We start from the raw sequence: 17,035 nt of genomic DNA, 5'->3' as shown, positions 1-17,035 counted from the left end.
CAGAGGCCTCGATATAACATTGTGTTGACTTTGATTACGACACATGTATGCCATTTTCATCATGCGTCTCGTACTGTGAGTCACTGGTCACTTTGTTTGGTCTATATTAACATGAAATCTGATTCAATCGATCTTTGTTTCTCAGGCCAAACAGAATTCGAAGTCTGAGTTGACATGTCTTCAATTCATCACGTTCTGGCTGAACTCCATCTTCGCTCATGCTGTAGCGCCCTCTTCGGTCACCACAAACAGTACTTGCAAGACGCACCAGAAATCACCCCCCATATTCATCGTGGGGACACATAAACAAAGTATAAGCGGAGATGCCAAGGCGAGAGAGAAAAAGGTTAGAAGAAAAGTTTTTGGCAATACGTAGTTGTCATCATAGAGTTGTTTCTTTTTTTAAATGACACACGAATTTCGTTTTTGTTTTGTTTTGTTTTTTTTTTTGGGGGGGGGTAAAAAACAACTTGAACGTCTTGATTCTGACTTATTTTTAAGGGAAATATCATTCCCTCTGCTTTCTGAAGGAGGCAAGTTCAGCGCTCTTCCTTTATGCTGGTGAAGTTTACCAAGTTCAGCGCTTCTTTCATCCAGTGAACGCCTAAGTCTGAATGCTAATTAGTTCCGACCTGTCATAGGTGCGCGTCTCAGCGAAGTCTCCACTTAGGTCGCCGTGGGTCTTTGCAAGGTTGTTGAAACATCGCGGAGACGTTATCAGGGGCGGATCCAGGGATTTCGAAAGGGAGGTGGGAGGGGGGGCTCCAAAAATATTTCTGGTGCCACTTCCGGGTTTCATCGGGTACCTGACAAAGATGGTATCTTCAAAAATTAGAGGGGGAATCTTTGTTATTTCTTTTGTTTAAAGAAAAAATAGGGGGAGGCTCTGGATCCGCTTATGGTTATGGACAAAATTAGTCTCCACGACTTGGCCAGAGTTGATGGACACGTTGCGGAGACGTTTGTGAGACCAGCCGGAGAGTAGAAAAAGTGTCCCAAAGAGCTGAACATGTTCGATTCTCCCGCGACTACCTGGAGACCAGGCTAGTTTCCAGGAGACGTGTCCGCAACGAACAGAGACTCGAGTCACCACCAGGTCGCCGTTTCGTCTCCATGCCAATAAGACACCCATTTGACCGTGTGCATCGTCCCTCACTATGGAAACAAACTTAAAAAGTGAGAGCGTGAAGTGTTATTCTCCTTCCATGTTCAGAGTGACTATGATATGCATATAAAGTAAACTCTAATAAACAGATTTAAGAAGTTTCTCTTGTTCTCGTATGTTGTCAGTAAATTTTCACAAAGTTTCTTGATTTCCTGTATATTTTGTGTTACCAGGTGAAAGCCGCCTTCGAGGATATCCGGAAGACGATACAGAAGAAGCCGTACGAATGTCACGTGATACCTCGCTACTACGCTGTAGACAATAGTCTCGGGGAGGATGATAAGGAGGTGTGAATAAATTCAGCATTGGAAATATATCAGTAACCGACGAACGCATTGTAAAGACTTGGGACTTAGACGAGTGGATAATGCCGTTAATTTTAATTCAGTATGAAATTAGAAACGGGCTTAGAAAGAAGCTAACAAGTCTAAGGTACCATTGCACATCACACATCACATATATGATATTATAAAATTGGATTTAGAATCTCTGCAATCTGATTGGTCAGATATTATGAATTGATTTTGTACTGATGCACTCTGAGCCATGCGTCCGGTAGAATCCGACCGCATGGCCGTGCGTCCGTTAATATCCGAAAGCAGGGCTTAAGTCTTGTATAGAGTTGTGGGTGTACTGGACGCATAATGGGAAAAAGATTATCGAATTTCATGAATTTACGGGCCCATTTTACAACACGAATGATGCACAGGTTTATTTCGTAGGTCAAAAAGAATTGGATGCGCTATTTACTTTGGAAACAGTCTAAAGCCCACTCACTGCGCTCGTGGGTTTAGACAGTTCCAAAGTTAAACTTGCATATCCAATTCTCACCGATCCACTCCGTCCTGTGCATCATTAAATTTTGTAGGCCTATCATAACCAACACTATTAAGTCCTGAATCGTGGGGGCGCTGCAAACATGGCATAGTGGATAAGATTCTCGACTCCCGATCGGAGGGCCCGAGTTCGATTCCCGTCCAGTGCTTACGTCCTTGGACAAGATGTTTTACCCGGCCATGTCCCTCTCGAGCCAGGTGTATGAATGGGTACCTGCCAATGCTAGGGTAATAATAATGGCAGGGCCCTTTGGTAGAGCAGTGGCAACACTGAGAGGTTACCCTGGGTAAATAAGACATTATTATTATCATTATTATTATTGTTATTATTATTATTATTATCATTAATATTATCATTATTATTTTTAAATTTTAGTGTTTAACCACGTTTACGATTGATAGTTGCTGCTAGGTGATTTATTGTGTTATAGATGTACCAAGTCTTCGATCTCACAAACCTCGGTTCTGACACAGAATGTAATCCTACCATGTGATTCTTCTGTAAATTCCCAGATCGCTGCTCTGCGGGAACACATAGAGCGAGTGGCAAAGGAAGAGCCGTACATGGGTGAGAACATGCCGATTAAATATCTTCTCTTCGAAGAGGCTCTCGCGGGCAACAATATCAACTACATGTCCCTCAACGAGGTATGCTGCTGTTCTTCATTATCAAGCTTTCTTTAGCTCAAGAATAGCTCTTGACTATATTCACAACCCGGTAATATTGAGTAGCCCCGGACAATCTTTACACACTATCCCGAATCCCATGCAACCCGCAGTCCGGTACTCTCTGTAGACCTGGAACGTCATTTTTGTGTTTGCACAATCTTGCACATGCCCAGCGAGTAATGGAGATGTGAGAAGTAAATCGAAGACATTTTTATGAATGAAATATATCGGAGAAGTTGATATTTTTGCTTATATTTTGTAACCCTTTGTGTGTCGAGGAGTTCGGACGGTTTGAAAACCGCTGTGAGGTTTTTCTCTGCTACTCCGGGCACTCAGACCACACAAAGAGTTTGGGGAAAGCGATGTACTATTTGGTTTCTTCCAAAAGATTACTTAGACTTGTCAGTATTGTCATGATAATTCTTCTTCTTCTTTTCCCGACAGGTTCAAGATATGATGCGGGAAGTTGGTACATACAGTGACCAAGAGCTGGTCACCATGCTCCATTTCTACCACGACCTCGGCTTCATTGTCTACTTCGGTGAGGTGGAGACGGAGGACGAGGAGGAGGAGGAGAGTCACCTACGAGACATCGTCATCCTCAACCCACAGTGGCTCATCGACGTCTTCAAACAGGTCATCACTGTCCTGGAACCAGCCAAGAGAGTAAGAGTTAGGGGTTCTATTTTTTCCATTAAGTGCTTCCATTTAAGGTCAAAGTGCAAAGCGATTGCAGCGTAATGGCGTGTGTTCACCCGATGAGAATAAATGATAATGCGTTCAAGATAGAATGGGTCTACTTCCAATGAAGCCGATCCAAAAACTCAACTTGTCAGGATGATCTTTGCATACACTTTGCTGACTACTGTAATTCATTCAATTTATCTTTTAAGTTACTTCTTTTTGTTGTTATTTGCTCTTTCTGTTTTGATATTAAAGTGACAGGTGTTGTAGATGATTTTTTTCTCGCATGCTCATGGCAATTGTACTCGAACTGTACATGTTAGCCAGTGTTAGCAAGCGATGGGATTCAGTCAGATGAAGTGTGCTTTGATGCAGATTTCATAAGCATCACATCGTAATCTTAGATATTTAAATGAAATTTAGTCCTTGATGTTGTCGCTATGTTTAGGACGGCATTGTGAGCGATGCTTGGACCAAGCTGGAGCAAGACGGAGTGCTTGAAGAACGTCTCATCCATCACATGTGGGAGGGATTCCTGGAGCAGAAGGGCGCCCTCGTACAGCTCATGGCAAAGTTTGACCTCATCTGCGAAGCCCCGCCCCTAAAACCCGAGAGTACAATGAGCGATGGAGAGGAAACAATGGTAAGTCATCAAGTAACAGAAATACGGCGTGCTTGTGGCAAGACTGGGGGGAGGGGGGGGGGGGAGCATTGTAAGAAAGTTGCGATCAATATTGGAAAACCACAAAATCAAAGGTGTAAGTCCAGAGATTAATTGCTGATCCATTCTTTTGCAAGAAAAGGTTACGCTCGATCAAATGCAAGTCTTGTTATCACTTGCAAATAAAGGGCAGACTTTATCAGATGAATTTAGGGTAGTGTGCAAATGTGTTTATCATTCACTTTTATTTGTCTCTCATCTTTATTTCAACGCCATATTACAATGACGTCATAATGAATAGACCACGGGAGTACTTTTCGGAATATTGCGTGTTGCGTAACTTTCCTCTGGTCTCACTTATATCGCAGACTTAGATTTACCAGGGGAGAACCGCGCCTTTATCGCAGCAAAGTGGTTTATCTTGTGCCTGTTTAAATTGTCTTTAGAAATGAGGGAATATGTTTTTTTATTGGTTGGACAATGAGAGTTCTTTTCATCATATTTTCATCGTCGCCCTCTACGTTCACTACTGTTGTACTCACAGGATGATCGATCAGTCATGAAGCAGTACTACGTCCCATCCAGACTAACACCGTCTTGCTCGCGAGAGGACATCGGGCAAATTGACAAGAAGTCGTCGTTGGAATTTTACGTGGATTTTCGTGGTTTCTTACCGGGTATGTTCCCAAATTCCCTAGGCTGAAATAACAACCGAAATAAAGATTTTAAAGAGGCCCTTTTGTTCTTTTAACTGAATTTCTCAGTTTGAGACATTCTAGAATGTGTGAAAGGGAGCTTCAAAACTAGCTCCGTGGTTATTCTTTAACATTAAAAATAGTTTAAACTCATTGAAACAGAACAGTGGAAGGGTTCATGGAAATTGGATATACAATTAAATATAAAGGAATTTTCCTTTGTTTTGTTTTATATATTAATCTAATTGTGCAATGGTTTTGATGAATAAGATTGACCCTTTGTTATTTTAATGTATATCTTTTTTTCATCGCTACGTTGTATTTTGTGAGCATCTCTAATGTATACATGGCCATTGTTAACAATGTCTGTAATTCAGCCTCCGGGCTGCGAAAGATATTGATTAATAAAACACCATTTCAATTCAATTCAATTCAATTCAATTCCATATTTCTCTCAAAGCACTATCCTGCTACTTACTTGCTTTTTCAAATTTCAGTTCATGACGTCACAACCTCTCATATCTGTTCTGTTATTACCATGTCATTTTATTGGTGATTTGAACAATTTGCAAATAAGCAATTTTATAACTCTTGACGTCATTTTGTGTGTCATGAAGATGGCTTGTTTCACCGTCTAATGACTCGCACTGTGCGGTGGATTGACGATGAGGGCGGAGAACCAGTTCTTTTGTTTTACCGCCAAATCAGTCTGATGCCAGACGACTATCATCAGGTTTTACTTGAAATGCTGCCACCTCATGAAGCTGTCATCAAGGTAATTATTGTCAGAGACTGGATGAGAATATCAAAATATCGCTTGCCTTGTACCAATAGTCATTCGTCCTTACTTAATGAAAAATGTGTAGCTGTGATCTGCAGCCTGTAAGAGTTAAAGGGGAAGTCCAGTCCAAATATAAGTTAATCTGAAAAGAAACAGTAAAATATTACGAGTTCAATGGTATAATTTTGAATGAAATCGAATGAAAGATAAAGAAGTTAGGATATTTTGAAGTTTTGTGAATTTTTCGGGAAACAGTTCTTGAGTAGTCAGTATGAATATGCAAACGGTAAAGTGAACATGTCATCCCCTCACCACTTATCATAGAGCGTGTTTCTACTGAGCGACGAAAATTCGAGGTGATGCCAGCCGATGTGTGGTGATACCGGCCGATGCCGGCCGATACCGGCCGATGCGTGGTGACACCTCGAATTTTTCCTCAGTAGAAACGGATCTGGTAGTGGCCGATGCCGGCTGATGCGAGGTGCTCCGTCGTCCATCTATTGAGGTGGTCGATGCGTGGTGACGCGAAGGACGATTCTCAGTAGAAACACACCGGGTAGCGAAATTCGTGGTGTAACGGACGTCTAGAATTTCTCCCCGCGCTTTTCAATCGGTTCATCGCACACATGTGTACAAAATACGTGTGTACACACAGCGACCGTGTTCGCATCATGCTTTGTTGGTACCACAACTCGCTTGTGTATGTGTTTGGTGATAGGCCCTATACGTTACGTTACATGTGAATTGTGGCATTCATCGCCTATTGTTCGCGTGATTAACAGCCTAACTTATTGCATTACTAAGCCCTCATCACTTACTTGATTTTACACCGCGTTATTTCATTTTATATTGTCTCGAATCGCGAGAGTACCACATTAGTATGTCCGCAGCCTTGAGAAAATCTCAACTGGACCCTCGATCTCCAAAGATTTCTCATCAGTCAGTGGCAGGATACCAGTATGTTAGTTCGGGGTATATTGGATGGGAAGACGAAGAGAAATGGCTAATTAAAAAATAGCCGACGCAGTTGTAGCAAAGCAGGCAGGGTTCGGATCGTATATTAACAGGCAGTGCGTGCGTGACCCAAATCTGTGACTTAAAAATACCTGACTTCCCGAATCGCCGCATTTGCACGTCACCTTTGCATCATCTCGTATTTTATCGCTCAGTAGAAACAGCTCGAGTGGTCATAAAATACGAGGTGCTGCGTTGGACAAAATTCGTGGCGATGCCAGGGATGTGAGGTGCTCTCAGTAGAAACACGCTCATATACTCGTAGTTTGTACATAAAATTGTTGAAATTTCCAGTTTTTCATTCAAACGCAATTATGCCAAGGCTCTATTCCTTGTATATGTAACTGATCATTATTCTGAAGTTATTCAACCAGGAATAATACCATGTTCCAAACTTCAATGAAAGAGACATTTTTATTTTTTTTGTCATTCTTTTTTTTTGTACACAATCAATGGCGAATTGTGAGGTTATGACATGGTTAGCTCACTCTCATTTACATATTCATAACCACTGTACAGGAACTCATACAGGAATTAGCAAAACTTTAAAATGTCTAAATGTCTAAAACTTCCTTATTTTTCATCCTATTACAGTCAAAATTTTACCCTTGAACTCTAAGGTTTTACTCCTCTTGATCAAACTAACTATATTTTGACAGGAACTCCCATTTTTTATTCTCTCTTAGTATCCCAGGACTTCGAGGGTATCAGACTGTACAATAAGAACATAACAATCCAACCGACATGATATGGGGAACCTAGTCCCTGTAGCATTCAGTATAACATGATACACTGTGTAACTTCCCTACAGATCACTGTCTTTAGAGCTGACATTGCAGACCCGGAAGACGACGCAGGCGTAAGTCACGTGACTGATCCTCCCAAACCCGATGTTGTGAAACGGGTAAGTAAAGGTGATGATTCTGAATATACGGAGAATAATGACAAAGTAATAATGTTGTTGACAAAAATAAGTTAAAACACTCTTTCTTGGAAATAGAGATAATTGGCCGTCTTCAGATAGGGGATAGCGACAACATGTCATGTACTGATAACCCCCTTAGTTATACTGTTCGCATTGTTCTCAAGAAAGAAACGGCACCACATAGGTTATATTATGTTAAACATTGTGGCAACATTACACGATTCCAACTGAATGCGATGCTACCTGTTCTTCGTATAAGTTTGAATGATAAGTTCATTCAAATTGTTATCATCAATTCTTCACGTAAATTTTACTGGTTCCACCTTAACCGCATTACACACGCACAAAACTCACCTTAAACGAACGTTTAATCGAGTTCACTGTCACTGGACACTACTCTCTTACAGGTCATGACCTTTCTAACCGACACACTGGCCAGTATCCGCCGTCAGATGGCTAAGAGAATCCAGTATGATGTATGCTTTGCCTGCCCAAGGTGCGGCAAGAAGAAGACGTTTAAGGAGGGAAGTAAGAAGCAAAATCTGAGATGTGGTATGCACGCCATTCGAGTGGCCTCCGTCTGGGCCAAGTTCGGTGAGAAAAATGTGACTCATTCACTCTACATGCGAGTTGACTTGAGTACAATTAATGAGTGTAGCCAGACAAACCAAAATGAAATGTTACCCTTGATAGAGTTTATAGGCTTATGGAGTTTGATATATGTTCTGGAATGTCTCCATTAATCGTTGCTTTGTTTAACCCTAACTAGGCCGGGGGTATTTAGGTAGTTGATAGAGCCGGGGGGGGGGGGGGGGCTCCCAGGCCCCCCCTCCAGATCTCGGCCGTCGACCGCGCGATCGCGACGAAAATTGGCACACACATCGCCTATGATGTAGTCTAAAATACCATGAAGTTAATTTTTCAAAAAATCATCATTTATGCTAAATTATGCTAATTTATGCATGATGATGCATAAAATCAGACTATTTGGTATAAATCACACAAAAAAAGCTCAAAACAGGCACATTTTTTGTGTAAATATTCTGTTTAGTGTCCTTAGCAAATGTAGTTTAAAAAAATTGTGATATCAGAAAAATTCCTAAGTATTTTATTGTTTTTTTGAATTTCTTATGTATTTCCTTGTTTTTTCGACTTTATGTTTTTCATTGTTTTTTCGCTGAAATTTGTCCGCGACATCGCTCCGAACAAGAAAATATGTTATTCAATGATTTTAATCAATAAAACACCAAAATAATCATGCTTTTATGAAATTTGCCAGTAAGCACAGTTTGCATTGAAATTGTACACGAATTAACGTTTTTGAGCAATTTTTGGTCTGACATGCATGTACATATTTATGCGTAACTTCGGAACCGCGCGCCCGGGCGACGCAAATTTGGTGTCAAAAGATGCGGGAGACTCGAAAGAAAAAAGTCATGAAACGTCGCTGCGATAGCTTTTTGCGATTGCGATACATCGCGCGGAACGTCGAGGGGGGGGGGGCCTCGGAGGCCCCCCGGCCTAGTTAGGGTTAAAGGGACATTCCAGACGATTTTCATAATTTCACATCATGTAGTACATAAATCGACAACTCCATGTATAGATTTGTAGAATTCATTGTGGTTCTTGATCAGAGAAACAATACTTTGAAAACCCTTAAACAGATTACACTGAAGGATGATGGCATAAAAGGTTCACATATTTCAGAAATGTGCAGTGTAATTCTATTATTTTAGTGCTTACTTGCGAGTTCACCTGTGTATAATCTATGCATGCCGTTTTCTTTTGTTCTGCTTCCTTGAGCCCCAACTCATGCATTCTTATGATGACTCTGCCATGTCATCATCCTTGTTCATTGCAATTTGTTCTAAATTTTGAAACTGTTCTCATTCTTCATCGATATTATCATAAATTCTGAAAATCTGTCCTTTGTATAACTAATTTATAGTTGTTCAAATGTAAAAATATGTAAATCATCCGGAGGTCTCCTTTAAAGACATGTGGGGATTAATTTGCTTTACCGATTGTCACCCCTTTTCCTGATTATTATTTTTTCATTCTGAAATAAATTTCTGCTTTATTGACTCTTTGACAAATTGCCCTTCGTAAAGGCACCGATTATTCGCTGTTTTAGTAATAATACTCTCCACTGAAGCGAGAGAAATCGGTGCTTGTTTCCGTCGATGTAGGGCGAATGTCAATTGCAATAAAACGCCTCGAGTCAAGAATTCGGTTATTTGATCTATGGTATAATTTGACGATTCTATGGTACTTTTTTGAATTTATCCTCAGATAGATAGATAGATACTTGAACAGAGTTTTAGTGAGGATGAGTTTATTAACCAGTAGAAGACTTATGACGTTATCTTCATTTGACTTGGTGATGTAGCAATCTTAAGATGTAACGTATAGAGTCATAAAATTTTCTCCTTTTTATATTTTCGTCTATTTAAGATTCATTCACCATAATTGCATTTCCGATGATCATCTTTAACGTGGAGTGGAGTTTTATTTTCGGGAGGTATTTCTAGACATTGTTTTATGTTTGGGAAATATTCTTAGACATTGTCAAATGACGTATTTCTGTTCATTTGAAATTCTAATCGAGAATGTAAAACACCTTCCCTATCAGCTAACGATATTCTTCAAATACTAAAGATCCGTAGCTTTGTTATTCTGGGGCTAAGTTGAATAAATAACATATTACTCAATCGTTTTACATTACTGTCTTCGTTTAAGTCATTTTAAGCATGTGAGGCAGAGCACTGTATTTCATTTTTGAGCCTCTTTTATTGAAAGATTTATCTTTTATTCGAAAGATACTTGTAACATCTGCAGGAAGACTTTGTTGACGAGCATATTATTTTGTTTTAGTTCTTTCTCATTTTTTAAATTAAAATTCAACATTATTTTTAGTATACATAGTAACATAAATATCAACGTTCTTAATTTCATTACGGTTTTCACTGTTGTCGCTAATCTTATTGGTACTCTGATATAACTACTTGTTATACTATTATCATTTTTAGTAAAAGATATCCATTCCCAGGACACCGAGTAAACTACAGAGAAGTTTATCGTTTGACCCTGTATTCCAACATGTCAGTGTGTGTATTTCATGTCTTCTAGGTCTGGAACACTCTGGGGCGGTCGGAGGGAGCGAGAGTCCATTCGTCTGCAGGAAGAAGAAAGGTACGTTACCTGTCACATGATCAGTTGCCATGGTAATGTTTGCCTCAGATACCTTCCTGCGGAAATAAATGATGACAAGAATTTTCCAGTGATTTTTATTTATCATTATTTTCTATTTATTTTTATATTTTGCTTGTCAGCGGAAGAAATCCGAAAGTGGCACCAAAAGTTATGCTGAAGGCCTTTTCTTTCTTTGTTTTGTTTTGTTTTGGCTTGTTAGTTCATGAAACCCGGAAGTGTGCCCGCACCAAAAGTTGCGCTGAAGGCCTTTTCTTTCTTTGTTTTGTTTTGTTTTGTTTTGGCTTGTTAGTTCATGAAACCCGGAAGTGTGCCCCCACTTTTGAAAACGTTCCCCCTGCAGTGATGTTTGTTAACCTTCTCAATACAACTGAATATAATGGTAGAATAAAACTGCTGTGCTGTCAATGATATCAATCGCTTACATTTATATCTTTCACCTAAGTGAGGGTATTGTGTAATTGCATCAGCATATTCTATTGACGTAAAAAGTGTTATAAAATGAATCAATGTTGGATAGTTTTGCAAAGAGAAAAAAGAGGCTTCTTTCCAGTGCCGTTATTGCAATATTGAAACAAAAGTAGTCTTTGTATGAAGGATGCATTTTTTTTCTATACCAAAATCTGAACCTTAATAGCAAAGATTGTAAGCAAGACATGGGGATGCGTTGTGTAATGAGATGACATCGTGGATTTATGAAAAGTAAAATACCATTCGTTGTTCTTCTTTCTTCTTTATGTGAATGTTACTGTCTTTGACCACCACGCAATACCAATCTTTTGTGATTGTTTGCGCATAATGTATCGCCGTGACATCTTGATATTAACAGCTGACTCTTTTTTTCTTCTTTTGTGTTGTTTTTTCGTACCTCTCTAGACGTTCTCTGTGACAGGTACTTCAGTGACCTAGCGGAGAAGATTGGCTCTGAGTGGAAGACCCTTGCCTTGAAGTTGGGCCTCAAGAAGGCTGACTGTGACCACATTACTGAGGAGCATCATGTACCCGTCGATCGCATTTTCAACGTGCTGCACACCTGGCGCGAGAGGGCGTCGTGTAGAAACAAGAAGGAACGGATTGCTGAGCTATGCAAGGGACTTTGTGATTGTGGGCGAACGGACTTGGCGGATCGTGTCAAGGAGGATGCAGCAGGAATCAGCTAACAGTACAGAGAACTCCTCACATGACATTATATGAAGTGCTACTTCAGATACTCCAACCACAAACTGCATCTCTTTAACTGGAGATTTTCCCGCCTGGAACACCCAGTTAGCTAGACAGTCTGTGATCGCGCGTACCATATACACATCAGGAGCGCGAAGCGCGACGTCTTTTCCGGCAGGGGTCCATTGCCCATGTACTAACGGCCTGAAAGACGTAGAGTTATAAGTCTTGTCTGGTGCTATCTTAGCCTTATTTGTTTAACATATTATATTATTAAAGTTGTGTGGCAGAACGCTATATTTGGCGCAGGAGATACACAACTAGAGCATGAGAAATTCAAACTCAAGCGGATGAGCGGGAGATTTTGAGCAACTGGTCGCAAATATCCCGCCGATCTTCCGCCGGAAACATGAGAGATAGAGATTTTGCCTCTTTTGGAACCGGCTTTCCCATTATTAGCAAAACTGATACTAACATACCGTTGTATCCGTGATGTTTGGCAAGAATATACATATATCAACATTTTATATCACTGAATATAGAGCCATATTTTTACCTATCAGTGATACAATGCGACAGAGGCTATATAATAATTATGTTTGTCGACGGCGGACATGAAGTGCCTTCAAACATAATGTAGTAATAAAAAACACCTACATGACGTAATAACACTGTGTTAGTCTTTTGAAACATCACGCGGTCAACGGCCAAGATCTGGGGGAAGGGGGGGGGGGGGGGATGAGCCCCCCCCCCCCCCCCGGTCATACGAGGCATCAAAATAGCCCAGTCTTTTTAGGGTTAAAGAGCAATATACTCATTGGGGGCGCTGTTCCATAGTGGATAAGATTCCCAATGGGAGTATCCGAGTTCGATATCCAGCCCAGTGCTTAGTCCTTGGACAAAATGTTTTACCCACCATGTCTCTCTCGACCCAGGTGTATAAATGGTTACCTGGAAACGCAAGGGTAGGAACAACGGCAGGTCCCTCTGGTAGAGCAGTGGCAACACTGAAGAGGCTACTCTGGGTATTAAATAAGACATCACCATTATAATAATCAAATGTCGGTTTGACAACACGTCTACTCGTTAAGTAAAATCTTATCCTATTTCTTATAATTTTTTTTTCTGATTTTTACAGTGTGGCAATACAGTCACTTCGTTGAATAAAAAAATGGGGTCCCCAAACCAAAGAAAGAAAGGAAGACAGAAACAAACAAAGAAATATGCTCGAGATTGTACAGTCGTTGGAGATCAACACCGTCAGACTCTTGCTTGTTAACATACTTTAATTACCTTTCATACAAATATGAGGTAATGGTTCCAGGGCAAGTACATTTTATTCACAGATGTGAGTTTTTTTTTTTTTTTTTTGTGGACCCAAATATTTCAATGCTCTTTCTGTTGTTAGAATTTACTTTGGCTGATATACATTCCAATATGGTCAGTCTATAATTGTGCGGCAAGCTTCAGGCAAACTCCATAAGGGTGTTACCGACGTAGAGAAAGTTTGAGTTTCTATACGCGGCTACGACAATGCGTAAATCTCGTGTTTTCATGAAACAATTAGGTAGGCCTACTTCATACTATATCAATACTTCATACAAAAGTATGCCTTATTGTAAAATGGATGTAAACAGGCTCAAGTATCAATGCCGATTTTGCGCCTAGCTAAACCAGGCCCGCTGGACACATGGCTGGTAACATCAGTTAGGGCCGGATATGATCATGAACACTGCCACAGCTTTAATAGTCCCTTACTTATATCACTCCATGAATTGCAAACGTTCCATCAGGTGTATACATTGTACACGAGTCTCACTAGCTGCGGCATACCAGAATGGTGTTACTGTCAAGCTAATAAAGAAATATTTTGATGAAAGGAATTACTGTTATGTTCCACATCATTTCAGTAATCAGTGACACATCTTTGGATGCATGAAATAATGGTCAAGAGGAGGAGGAGGAGGAGGAGGAGGAGGAGGAGAGAGAGAGATGGAGAATAGATAGAGTAAGGAGTTATCAGACAATTCCTTGAGGCGGTGAGAAGAAGCGGTGCTGATATACGCGGTGCTGATATACGCGGTGGAACGTTTAGGGGTTTGGGGTGAGGGGTCAATGATATACCACCACCACCCCCTCCCCCATGTGTTTCTATTGTGTCGGTACACTTTGATTTGAAGTCATACATTAAAGGAATGGTACAGTATTGGTGGAGATGAGAATCGGGCTTTAGATTTTTTGCGAGATACCAAGAAAACACTTATTATAATAGTACAGAGCATACCATTTTAAGATGAATTCAAAGTTTATTTAATGAAAATAGGGTTTGGAATGACTGAAACATCCAAGAACAAAGCAGAACAAAGTGATCGTAATATAGTGTGGGTGCCATACTTTATTAGAATCGCTCTTTTTTGGATATCTAAGCCATGTCAAAACTAATTTTCATCAAATAAACGTTGAATTCCTCATAGAATTACATGCTCTTTCATATTTCATAAGAGGTTTCTCATTATCTCATCAAAAAATGTTAGAAACCTGAAATTAGCTCTCAACCAAAACTATATGACGCCTTTAATTGGGAGTGAGGGAAAGAAGTGTAGCCTAGCTCCTCAATGTTTCGATGAATCATATCTTAAATGAAACTAAATAGAGTAACATAATTCCCCCCCCCCCCGATAAAACGTTTCAAGTCGCCAGTGTACTTAGTACGAAGCAAATATTAATTGTACAACAAAAGCGGAAATCACAAATTCTCCCTTCTATAATATTGGCTGCCTGTAGAAAAAGACTATTTTCAAGATTCTGTTAATAGCACATCATTTAGTTCGTTCTTTTTTCCCCGTGTACATACGTGACTCTATTCCAAAATACAATCCGAAACGAAGTCTACGTTCATCATCACATGCATTGCTACTACAAACACACAGAGTAAAATGTGAATGAGAGATCGTGCTTTCTCCGTTATGGGACAAAAAAAAAATGTTGAATCAGTTCCTTATTCAGTTAAGGCAACTGTCATCTACAGAAACATTCAAATCCAAACTTAAATTCAAATGTATCTGTTCCTCTCATGCACACTGAGGACTATAACTACAATAATATTCGGAACAATTGTATTCTATGATTCTGGTATGTGTTTGTTTGCTGTTTACTATTTTCTTCTCTGTTCTGTTTGAACATGTATATCTATCTTTCCATTCTTTGAAGCGCCATGAACATCGAAAGGTACGTAGATATTTGCGCTATACATATAGCCACTATCATTATCCATATTATTATTATTATTATTATTATTATTATTATTATTACTACTACTACTACTACTACTACTACTATCAATTCATGTATATATATATATATATACATATATATATATATATATATACATATATATATACATATATATATATATATATATATATATATATATGAATATATATTTGTATACATACAAAATACATACAAGCATGCACGTGCGCTTGTAATGTACATTCACCTTCATTTACGAGAACAGAATGACAAGAAAATAATGACCTCCAGAAGTTGGCAGGTTTTGATACCAAAAGCTTGAGATGCATACTCCGTATATTCTGACCCTGCACAATATCCAATTAGGATCTGTATGAGAGCTGCCATCAGGAGAGTAATTTCAATTTCAATTTATTCAATTTTCCACAATCAGGTTAAATATAAACAAAATACGACTGTGATTAAAAGTATCAACAAGCAATCCAATACTGCGTTTACATGACAATTCATATGTACATGTGTATAGGCATCTCAAAGGGCTGTATGAATACGAGAAAGTGTATGGGGATAACAAAAGTTGCTTATCGAGGTTAACCCCACAAACATGTCATGCATAACGAATCCAATCAATCAAGTGTCATAAAAGATATGTATGTACAGAATAAAATTGTATGTAAAGAGAATAAGATAAGTTCCTAAATCATAAAAAATGCAGTCATACAGGCAACTAAGAACACACTCACACACACACACACACACACACACACACACACGCAGTCACGCACATGCACATAACCATACATGCGACATATACACAAACACATTATTATGCCGTAATACTTCATTTTTGGTGTTAAACATTGCCAATCATATATAGATACTTTTAAATACGTTTGAAAATATCGAATGAACTGCTAAAAATCATTCTATCACTCAAACTATTGTAACTGGGCCCTTATAAAAATAGAATGTTTTGAAACATCAGTTCTTATTAAAAGAAAAATGGAATTTGTCGGCTAATCTAATATTTTTACTGTGCATATTATACTATTGACATGAAAATTCAAAAATATGTGACGAGGTATTTCAATTTTCAAACACAAAAAACATAAAAATTGCTACGTTGTAATATTTCAAATCAAATATATTCAGAAATTTCACTTTGGCAAAAAGAGGCTTGGTATGCGCTGAAAAGAATGATTTGGAAAGTACTCGAATAACTCTCTTTTGGAATAAAAACAATCTGTTCATATAATAATTTGTTGAATTACTCCAGGCAATGTTACAATAATTCAAATGTGGAAATATTATAGCATTGTATATAACATTCTTAAAATACATCGAGGTAAAAGTAATACAATCTATTCAGTATCCCTTACTCCTTACTCCGCGTACCCAAAACCAACAGTAGAACGGGGGACAATGCTTTTGTGACGGCTGCACCGCGATTGTGGAACGATCTACCTCGGTTGGTCCGCATTTCCCCATCCCTTGATGTCTTCAAGAAGAATCTTAAGATTTTATTTTTTGATGCCAATCTGTGACTGAATTTTGTTGTGAAGTGCTGTGAAGCCATTCATTGACTGTGTAAGGGCGCTACATAAATGATCCAATTGTATTGTATTGTATCCCGACACCATTGGATCCCTTATTACAGACACTACCAATATGCTCATGCCATGTTAATCGATTGTCAACGATTATTCCGAGGAACCTGGTTAAGGAAACACATTTTATTTGTTCTTCTCCAATTTTAACAAGATATTAACATTTATATATCTTTTGTTAAATATTATACGGTTTGTTTTCTTAATATTCCTAATCCTCTTTTTAACGGATAACCACTAAGTGAGTTTTTCTAATTCCATATTGAATCGATTACGTAAATTTTGAGGATCATTACCATACATAAAGACACTTGTGTCATCAGCAAATTGAATGAACTGCAAAGTACTGGATACATTGTAAATTATCATTCATAT

General features: G+C 39.0%; 1 protein-coding gene across 1 annotated transcript in view; it reads left to right on the top strand.

Moving 5' to 3' along the window:
- The window catches only part of LOC140236105 (uncharacterized), a 28,848-nt gene extending 16,701 nt beyond the window's left edge, over nt 1–12,147 (top strand). The window contains exons 8-18 of the mRNA XM_072316077.1: nt 146–346; nt 1,339–1,452; nt 2,515–2,649; nt 3,115–3,336; nt 3,803–3,997; nt 4,560–4,692; nt 5,328–5,485; nt 7,317–7,409; nt 7,838–8,024; nt 10,560–10,622; nt 11,517–12,147. Of these exons, the coding sequence (XP_072172178.1) occupies nt 146–346; nt 1,339–1,452; nt 2,515–2,649; nt 3,115–3,336; nt 3,803–3,997; nt 4,560–4,692; nt 5,328–5,485; nt 7,317–7,409; nt 7,838–8,024; nt 10,560–10,622; nt 11,517–11,800 (1,785 nt within the window). The 3' untranslated portion in view covers nt 11,801–12,147. The remainder of the gene's footprint in view (nt 1–145; nt 347–1,338; nt 1,453–2,514; nt 2,650–3,114; nt 3,337–3,802; nt 3,998–4,559; nt 4,693–5,327; nt 5,486–7,316; nt 7,410–7,837; nt 8,025–10,559; nt 10,623–11,516) is intronic.
- Nucleotides 12,148–17,035: the final 4,888 nt, after the last annotated feature.

Source organism: Diadema setosum, chromosome 12 (genome assembly GCF_964275005.1).
Source record: "Diadema setosum chromosome 12, eeDiaSeto1, whole genome shotgun sequence".
Classification (NCBI taxonomy): Eukaryota; Metazoa; Echinodermata; class Echinoidea; order Diadematoida; family Diadematidae; genus Diadema; species Diadema setosum.
This window is presented reverse-complemented; position numbering and strand designations above follow the sequence as displayed.